A 10,134-nucleotide genomic window follows, 5' to 3' on the forward strand; every position below is an offset into this window, starting at 1 on the left:
CGGGGTGCGACAGTCCCGGGCTTTCCCGGACCGTTTCCCAGATCCTGCCACCCGGCAGTCCCGGGCTCTCCCGGACCTTGTCCCTCCCGGCAGTCCCGGCTCTCTCCTAACCCTTTCCCAAGTCCTGTCCCCCCCGGCATTCCCGCTCTCTCCCGACCCTTTCCCGCTGCCTCCTCCCAAACTCCGCCGAGCGCGGAGCCGTCTCCCCCCCGTTACCCCCCCGCCCGGTGCGATGGTGCGGTCCCGCCCCCCCCCCCGCCCCCGCAGGCGCAGTGGTGCGGCCGGCGCAGGCCCCGCCCCGCGCGCGGAGCCGCCATTGCGGGTTGTTTGTGCGGGCGCGCAGCAGCGCGGGCGGGAGGCGGCGCCGCGGCCCCGCCATGTCCACCCCGGCGCGCCGCCGCCTGATGCGCGACTTCAAGAGGTGAGCGGGGCCTGACCCGCCGCTGCCCCGCGCCCGGGGCTGGCACCGAGCCCCCCGGGCAGGGGAGCGGCAGAGCCGGGGGGAGCGGGGGCGCAGCGAGGGGAGCGCGGGGTCCCGCCGGGCAGCGCCGGCTTTGTTCAGCCGCCTCGCCCGGGCGCCGACGGCTGGGGGCGTGTGAGGATCGGAGTTGGAGCGGCGGCTGCGGGGCCGGGAGTGCCCGCGGGGTCACGGGGCGCCGGGCTGGCGGGGCTGCGGGGCCGGGCCCGCTCCGCTGCCAGGGCCGTGTCCGTGCCCGGGTCTGGTCCGTGCCGCCCTGCCCGCAGCCCCGAGAGCGGCCGCAACCCGCCGGCTCCGGCTTCGGGATAGCTCCGGCGGAATTCACAAGTGTTCCGGGCTTGCTGATCAGAGGGGCTCTCTGAAAATAAGTTTGTTTTGATAGGCACCTGGAAAGAGTTAGCGAACGCTTCGTTAGTGTGTTATAAGAAGCAAAATGCCCTTTAATGTTTTTGGGCACTGTGTTTCTGTGATCCTGTGATAATGTGTTTAAAGTTTGCAGTCGTGAAGACTCTTGTGTAATATACGCGAACTGCTAAAGGAGCAGTTATTAATTGCACTTTTAAATGTTAATGACTGAACCACTGACTCTGGAATAAATTATTTCCAGTCTGACACGTAAACATACTTAGAACAGAGTGTGGAAAAGGGTGGGAGGTTTCCTTGCAGGATGTACAGTAAGAGCTCTCCAGACTGGGTCGCTCAGGAGTTCTTGGAGGTGAGTCAGCTTTGATAGTGTCTCTTTTTTTAGCATAGCCATGTTATACCAGGCCCTGAGAACACATCAGTAAACACTTGACGTGTATTGTAGGTAATTTACGTGGCTGCACGTAAAGCAGCAGCGACAAAAGCCTGATTCGTGCATGTAGAAGCAGGAGGAGGTTTTTTGGGAAGTGGAGCCCTCCCCTGCTGTTGTGTGAGTGTTGGTGTTTGTTAAGTGGGTGTTGCTTGATTCCTGTTCAAATCAAAACAGGATATTCAGACTTTTTATTGTATTTGCTTACACAGATGAACCAGTGATTTTTTTTTCAGGCTGACTACCTCAATTTTTCAAGATTGCAATCAGATGTGGTGTTTTTATGTCTTTATATTCCTACAAGGACTGGTTTAATAATTTTGACGTTATGGCTGGAGAGACTGTATTTAGAGAAGACTCTAAATTTATATAACCAAAAATATAACCAAGTAGACAATGTAAATTAAACCCATTTGTCATATATATAGCGACTTTAGTATTCCAAAAGTTATGTAACTTTTTCACGTCAGTTTTTGTTTTGCTCTTTTGTGCTGCAAGTTATGCATTTGTTTCTTATGTTGCTGATACTTCATACTGAAAGAACAGACAATGTGCTGTGAACTCTGATTCACTTCATTAAATATAAACTGCTTTTGCATACTGTGATTGTCAGGAGCAGTCAAGAGAGAAGTGTTCAGCAGATTTCTTACCTCCTCTAATTTGTTTGAATAAACCAAAAAAAAAATAAAAGGCTATTTATTTACTTTGCTGATAAAAAGGGAGTACTCAAACCACATTTCCCCTGCTGTTTAGGACTTTCAGGATTAGCCCTATTTGCAGTCCTTGCCAGATCCTGTCTGCAGTTAGACCCTGTGACAAGCAGGGTGCACACGTGCTTTGAAGTTGATCTAAAAACCAAAGTCATCTCCCAGATGCATTTATCAGGCTAACGCTCAGGCACTGCTGCTGGCCTGCAGCCTGGCTGTCACGTAGGAAGAAATCCTGTTCCTGCTTTCCCTGACCAAAATAGTAGGTGGTTTATGCTGTTGATACTCAGCTGTCTGGACTGTGTGTGCTCCAAGAGCAGAGATGTAAACACAGAGTTTAAAGGGGCTCTGTGGGGCAGCAGCACTGCTCAGCAGCACTGCTCAGCATTCTTGGACCATAATTATTTGGTAAAACAGTGGTGTTTTACCCATGGTGTTACTCCAGGCTGAGGCAGTGCAAGTGCAGGGAAGATTGCCTGCCTGTGCTGGTGACAGCTCTCAGTAAATCTGCATTTGGCATTTAGTTAGAATTTGTCCATTGGTGTGCAGAGCTTTTTGTAGTGACTTGTTTATAAGTGTGCTGTGATATTATCAGACCTCATGGTAACACTCAAGAGTTGTTTGTGACACAAGGGCAGTCTCTGCATTTTCCTTATTCTTGCATAACTCTGGAGGTAAAACAGGTGAGGGCAGTAGGAGCTGTCACTGAGGGGGTTTGAGCAGGTGGATTGATTGGGACCTGCTGGTGTACATTTGTCAGGGTCTTGTGATCCTTAATATGGATCAGTGATAGGCACGGGGGCATTTGGATCCTGTCCTTTGGCTGCATTACATATTTCTGGTTCAAGTTTGTGAAGCTTTCAGTGAGCAACATGCTTTTGCCTAGTCCGAGGATTAAGGAACTAAAAATAATTTTAAATGTTCCTGTAATTGCTTTAGAGATAAACACATTTGTGGGGCTGGTAAGAGGGAGTAGCAGCACGCAGGTTTCCCCTTTGCTCTCTTTTGAAGCAATCAGCTTGTCAGTCAAAATAGGCTTATACCAAATATAGCCACTTGTCATGCACAGATCTGGGTGTGCAGGAAAAGCTTCTCTGATGGTCCCTTGCCTTGAGTCCCAGCAAGAATGCTCTGTGTGTGTGCCACTGCCTGGATTTCAGCTCTTGCTTGTGCCTGCAGCTTGTTCTCCTCTTCACTGAGGCAGCCAGCAGCAATTGCTCTCTCATAGTTCACAGTGTAGCACCATAAATCCCAGCTGTCCATGGTGCATAAGTTATTCTTACAGTTAATCCTTTGCTCCCTGAACACTTAATCAGACCTCTTGTGCCCTTGTGTCTCAGTGTAAAACATGAGAAAATCTTGGTGTATGTTGCCTTGTATATCTGTCTTTCAGAGTGTTGATAATCTGCATGTGATGCTTTGTGTATTCGCTGATCTGGAATGAGAAATGATTTATAAAATGTGGATATTACTGGTAAGTTATATCTGCAGGTGGAAGTATTTAATATATATGACTTGTCATTCTATGTTTGTAATTCTTAGATTGCAAGAAGACCCTCCTGTGGGTGTCAGTGGTGCACCATCTGAGAATAACATAATGCAATGGAATGCAGTTATATTTGGGTAAGAGTTTTTGGTCACTATAAAATTCAGTGTTAGAGGGCTAACTGTGACAACCTGATGTTTATTTTTACAGTTACTCTCTTGTTTCATGTATGTAAAGTCAGTAAACTTAAAAAATTAGCCAAGGTAAAAATCTCTTTTCACAGATAATGGGGAATGGTTAGGAACGAAAAAAACCTAAATTTTAAATTTGTTCAGCATTTTTGTTGAATAAAGCTTGCATGTGGCTTAATAAATAGGTTATGCTGTGTTATGAAAAAGCAGAATTCCTCCTTAAAGTATGTAAATGCCACATGTTCTCAGCCATTAAATCCAGATGTATTAGTGATTGGATGGAATCCTAGTAGGACAAGGTACAGGATCTGTCTGGGAAGTTACATTAAATATTTTGTGGAAGAGGGGGTGCCTTAGTATCCTTTCATCAAACTGAAGTGTGCTTGCTAATAGTCTGCTCATTTGTTCCAAACTAGTCACCTAAAGGCCTGTGTATTGTTTGGGATGATGATAAAGTTGATATCCCAAATAGCAGGTGACAGTGGGACATGTCTTAGAGACAACAAAGCTTTCAGAAGTTACCTATGGATGCTTCTGTAGTCATTTAAATGATTGCTTCTGCCTGTATCTTGGAGAGGATGAGAAGTAAGATATACATTTATTGTGCCTGTGTGGAAGTAGGTAATGATCATTTTTAACTGGAGTTTCTTTTTAAAACCTTTCAGGCCAGAAGGGACACCTTTTGAAGATGGTAAGTTGCTGTCCTTTGTATCCTTTGTCATTCTAATAAATGTTAACAGTACTAACATTGTTCTGCTTTTGAAAAATAATAGATGTGTATAATTTGAAACAAACCAAGTAAGTGAAGCAGTGAGGGCTATAAAAATATGTATCTTGATCTAAGAAGTGTCTTATTGTGCTGGCTCATGGTTGGATAGAAAGCTATGAAGCAATGCTCCTATCAAGGCTTTTTCATACATACCCACAAGAGCTTTTAGCAGGGATTATTGGCCTGACACTGCCAGGTGTGTTTGCACATCTCTTTAGCTGAGCTCAACAAGAGCTTTTCTCGTTTCATCTTTTGGCATGTTTGATTCATCACTGTTCCCCTAATGAAGAACAGGTGAAAAACCTGGAGGTGTTCTCAATATAGAACTCAGTGAGGTTGAGGGAATCCCAGATTTGTACATAAACATGAAAGCTGGTGTGTAATGACCCTCCCTCAGGCACATGAGGAATAATGAGTTTAATAATTATAGTATTATTGCAGTAATTGGCAGCAGATGGGTTTTTCTCTGTGTTGGGTTGGAGGAATTACAGTAAATTATTCACTGATCCATAACAAAGGTTTTCAGTGAATCAGTTGTGAGCTCCAAAGACTGAGATTGCTGATTATGAAATTCCAGTGTTTCTTTGCTGGCACCACAATGCCTTCTTAATGAAACGCCTTAAAGTCACCCGAGTCCATGGGCCCAGCATCCCTGGGTCATGGAAAAGTGGGATAAAGCTGCCTTTGCCATGTGTACACTGAGTCTCCAAGCTCCTACCCAACCACTACTGCTGGGTTTGTTATTCTAAGCAGTAATTCCATAGTTCCAATATCACTTGAAATATGAAAAGCAATCAGATTCAGTGTTGTTTTGTTTTTTTTTTTTAAATAATGGTGAGGAGAAATACTGTTCATGGAGTACATAAATTAATTTGTTGTCTATGTTCCTGGATATGTTCTTTTGTTGTTAATTATCTGATTTTCTTTATCTTTGTTTGGACAGGTACTTTTAAACTAGTAATAGAATTTTCTGAAGAATATCCAAATAAGCCTCCGACTGTTAGGTTTTTATCAAAAATGTTCCATCCAAATGGTGAGTAAAGCATCTTTATTTAGCTCTAATACTCATTAAATATTACAGTGTGGTCAGGCATTCTCTGCAGCTCCAGAATGCTTAATCTCTCTTCACTGCCATCTCCTAAGTAGATGTCTAGGACAGCAACTGCTTGACAAAAAATTTGGAGGTATGATGCTATTAAGAAGCAGCTATCTGCCTCTTACTGATCAATATGTAGCCTCAGTAGCAAAGCCTGTGAGTATTTTCAGCAGCAGAGGCTGCACTTTGGTTGGTTTAAAGAGGCAGTTCTGGCTGCAGATTCCTGCCCCCTTCCATTTAACAGCAGCCATGTCTGTGCAGCCACAGCATGAGCTGCAGGAGCTGCTGGAGCCAAGTGTTGATTATTCCTGCCAGGTGAGGTTTCACCCAAGTCCCTGCTTTCATCTGGTGCTCTGTGCCCACCAGGACAGCACAGGGAAGAAAATAAGGATGCTCAGTCATAGAGGAGATGTCTGACCCCATCTTAGTGGTGAGGGCAGCTGTGAGAGTGCACCGTGCTGTCTCCCCCAGCACTGATAGGTTTTGCTGAGTGCAGGAAGAAACCTGCCTGCTGCTCCTCTGTAGAAATTATATCTCAGATACTGTGCAGGCCAGGTTGTCTCTGCCACAAGGTCTGTAATTTGTTGGGAGCAAGCTGGAAGACAAGGGTGTAGAAGTTTGAGCAGTGAGTCTCAGGTTCATGTGAACTCCAGAAGACTGATAGGTATCCAGACAGAAGCAGGATTTCAGGCACTTTTCCATATTTTCTGTCTGCCTTGGTGCCTCTGATAGTGAGTGTGTGAAAATGGGGCAGGAGCTGTCCCTGCTCATGGTGTGAGGGGTTCCACGCCTGCAGTGAAGCCTTGCTGCTCTCTGGGAGCCTCTCCACTGTGACAGTGTGGGTCAGTCACCCTGCAGGAGCAGGACACCAAATCTGCCCCTCCTGTGCTAATGCCATAATCTTCAGACCTTCCTTCTTTCCCTCTTAGGTGTTCTGTTAATTTCAGTAATAAATCTTCAAAGTATGTGTCAAGCCACAGAAGATGGTGAGACAAACTGCTGTCCTCTTTCCTAAAGCATTAATAATCTCAGCACAGACTGCATTGGAACAATAACTCTGCCCTGAGCAGTGCCATAAATCTGACAGATTCTAAGTGACACCTGTGTTGTATTTACAGTGTATGCAGATGGCAGCATATGTTTAGATATTCTTCAGAATCGCTGGAGTCCAACATATGATGTTTCATCTATTTTAACTTCAATTCAGGTAACTTTCCATCTGTTTTACCAAATAATTATGGTGTTGTTGGTCTCTATTCCAGAATTAACAGCTCAGTGATGAGGATAGCCAGGTGTCTGTATCAAGGGGAGCTTCAAATCCTTATGAGCTAAGCAGTATTTTTAGATCAAATAAAGACAGAGATGCTACATAATTGTTAATTCTGAGATTAAAAAAACTGCCATTATATATTTTTGCACAGGAAAGCAGCTACTGGTTTGTGTTCATTTTTAACTGTTTTTACTCAAGATAGGATATCAGATGCAGAAAATTTTCTCATGTTTGAAACATTTAACTTTACTGTGAAGCCCTCAAAGGGACAATATTGCTGAAACACACTACTTGGAATAAGTAAAAATGGCCTGGCTCAGTGGAAACGCACAATTCCTTTGCTCCTGTGTGATTTTCTAATTTTTCAACAGTGATGTTTTGTAGTAGACATCTTAGTCCCTCTTTAGTCCTGAATGTCAGGATAATGTAATTACCAAATAGTCATTTAGCTCCATAGTGCTGACTAGCACAAACTGTCTCTGTTTGGTTTGTGAAGCTACAAGTGTGTGCAGCACTGATGCTTAGGCAGGGTGTAATTTGTGGGTCAGTAATATAATTAGGGATGCCTAACCATGAGTTTAACTAGGTTTTTTAACTGGGCCATTCTGAGTTGTGTCTGCCTCTGAAACACATTTGACTTGAAAGTAAGTTGATTTTTTCCTTGATTTACATGTGTTGGTTTGTCTCACATTATATTTTCCCCTTTTTCTAGTCTCTGCTTGATGAACCCAATCCAAACAGTCCAGCAAACAGTCAGGCAGCACAACTTTACCAGGAGAACAAACGTGAATATGAGAAAAGAGTTTCAGCTATTGTCGAACAAAGTTGGAATGATTCATAACAGCTGCTGTGTTACTCTCCATCCTCATAATCATTATGTACAATTTAACTCTCAATAGAAAGGCTACCAGAAATTTCAAGTGCCACAGTTCTATGAATTTGCATAAAAACTCATTTGCAAACAAAATTAAGCCCTCCAGTTTAGGGGAAGCTAAAAGCTTGTGTATCTCAATTAACGTCCTTTTTATTGCATGGTAAGAACTAAGTTATTGCTACATAAATTTGTAATATATCCTGTTTGTATTTTTTTTCCAAGTGTATAATGTTGGTGTGGAGTTTTCATGACAGAATATACACATTTTGTAAATCTGTACTTTTTCAAATATTGAATGCCTTATTTTTGAATTCTTTAGATTTTTAAATTGGAGAAAAGCACTTAAAAAAAGTTTTTATATATGACTATTTCATGTAAAACTGTTAAATACATAACCTTAGTGCAAGACATTCTGCTCTTACTCTTATCTTTTTCCAAGGGCTCATTTTTTTTGTCCATGCTGTTGATAACCCTGCACTTTACAAACAGAAAAGTTAATCCACAATGCAACTGTCTTCATGGCATGGCTTTGCTTCTGCACCACAGCTTGACTTGACTCTGTGTGTCCTCAGTTGTATGAGGAAGAGACATTTTGGTAGCTGCCAATTACAAATGGGGAAACAGATAAAACTATTTTGCTAAAAGTCCCACCTTAAACCAACAGCAGAGTTGCAAACATAACCTGGGTGACCAGGCTTGATGAGAACATATTCTAATAAGTTTTATTTTTCTGAAATATTGTATTTTACAAACCTGGAAAATGTCATCTAAATCTGCCCTATATTCACATAGTGATACTGTAATATAGTTTTGAATATCTTCTAATAATTAAAGAGGTTTCCCATGAGTTTCCCTTGGGGGTAGGGAAAAAATTAATCACCAACAAAAGAAAACATGTCTGCAGATTTAATGGAGTTATTCTTTAAAGCTGGACTGTGTACTGTGTGGTCAGGTCTCATGTCTGTATCATAGGCTCCACATATTTTTAAATTGACAGTTTAAGGAACTTTGGCTTTGTTTTTGTGTTGATGTGGTAATTTCTTACTGTATTCTGTAAACCAGGCTAGCTGACTGCAGTAAAGAATTAAGCCATGTTTTTTCTTCCAGCATTAAAATTGTAACAACTTTTCATAATTCCAGCCAGCATTACATATATATTAAACTCCCCAAATCCCATACCAGAATACATGGCCTTTGGTGCCTAAAAAGCAGTGGAAATTTATTTCACCTAGAAAAGAAAGTGTTGTTTATTTACAGCAGTCATTACTAGAAGTTATTCTCAGTGCACTGAAACAAAAATACCAATTTACACCTCACACCTGCTTGTAAAGGTCTGTGGCTTCCAGGAGCAGCACTGAAGTTTAGAAATGGCACTCAGAATACTGCCAAACCCAACTCTGACAGTAGCTTGTGGAGTAAAACTGCTGTGCCTTGGATAAACATTAGTGTACCAAGGCTCAGAAAATATCAATGCTGTGTAATGACTTTGCTCTCATTAAGTCAGTTTGCTTTCCTTGAATTGCTGAATTTGTGTTTAGGAATTTTTCCATCTATGGCTGATTAATAACAGGAACTCCAAAGGATCCAATTTGCTTTTGGTTGTGGTAAAGTTTCAGTAACACTGACAAAGTGGTGCTACATGGCTTAAGACATCAATGCAAAGACTTTTTTGTTCATAAATATAACATGGAAAAGCTTCCCCCTTCTTAATCTAAACTTTGATTTATCTTTTTTTAATTTGCCTCCTCTTTCAGTATTTTTGTTCCTTTGACATGTGCATGAGCTGAGATTTGCTGTTCATTAGTATTCACATTAATTTGATTTTTCCTGAACAGCCAGTTTGGCCCAGTTATAGATTGATGACGCTCAGAACGTGTTTTTGTGTCTCTGGGATGTGTGAGAAACAAAATTGGAGCAGGGGTTTAATTAATGATGGGTGCTGCAGGCTGCCTGTGCTGGGACCCACACTGTTCAGGGACAGGAGTGTCTGAAGGTGTCTGAGAGCATTCTGTGCAGAGGGCAGAACTTGGAGCCTACACCTGGAAAATGTCCTGCTGTCCCTCAGATAAGGGTGAGGTGTCCCAGGGTGGGGAGGTGTAGGGAGATAGAATATAAGAAAATAAAGGGAATATAGAAAGTAATCTTACTCCTAAGGCATTGCAGCTGGGCTAATTATTAAAGATTAGAGGCAGCCCTGACTTTAACAGGCCACAGCTGTAGCCAATGAGAAGAAGAGTGCTATAAAAGAGTGGAGTGGCTGGTTTAGGGGAATTGGAGTCAGTTGGCTGCTGTGAGAAGAAAGAGTCAGTGCTTGGAAGAGCTGTCCAGGAGAAACACCAAGAAGGTATGGAACTCTTACAGTATGGAACCCCTGAAATACAATGACAACAGGGAGGAGCACTCCCTTGCTCACCAGATTTCCCACAGTAACATTTGAGATGACTCTGCACTTGACATGACTCTGCAGGGA

General features: G+C 42.9%; 1 protein-coding gene across 1 annotated transcript; it reads left to right on the forward strand.

Moving 5' to 3' along the window:
- The first annotated feature begins 314 nt into the window (after positions 1-314).
- UBE2B (ubiquitin conjugating enzyme E2 B) lies at positions 315-9,401 on the forward strand. The gene is made up of 6 exons (XM_058815103.1): positions 315-421; positions 3,521-3,601; positions 4,321-4,346; positions 5,368-5,457; positions 6,639-6,727; positions 7,503-9,401. Exons 1-6 carry the CDS (start codon positions 378-380, stop codon positions 7,629-7,631), a joined length of 459 nt encoding a protein of 152 aa, XP_058671086.1. The 5' UTR covers positions 315-377; the 3' UTR covers positions 7,632-9,401.
- The last annotated feature ends 733 nt before the right edge of the window (positions 9,402-10,134 follow it).

This window comes from Ammospiza caudacuta, chromosome 16, assembly GCF_027887145.1.
Source record: "Ammospiza caudacuta isolate bAmmCau1 chromosome 16, bAmmCau1.pri, whole genome shotgun sequence".
Classification (NCBI taxonomy): Eukaryota; Metazoa; Chordata; class Aves; order Passeriformes; family Passerellidae; genus Ammospiza; species Ammospiza caudacuta.

What these genes read in the sequence shown, in the direction of transcription:
- UBE2B (XM_058815103.1), top strand. Translation starts at nt 378, where the DNA reads ATGTCCACCCCGGCGCGCCGCCGCCTGATGCGCGACTTCAAGAG. An exon ending in AGGGACACCTTTTGAAGATG is followed by an intron (nt 4,347 to 5,367) that starts GTAAGTTGCTGT and finishes TTGTTTGGACAG; the next exon opens with GTACTTTTAAACTAGTAATA. An exon ending in AAAAATGTTCCATCCAAATG is followed by an intron (nt 5,458 to 6,638) that starts GTGAGTAAAGCA and finishes TTGTATTTACAG; the next exon opens with TGTATGCAGATGGCAGCATA.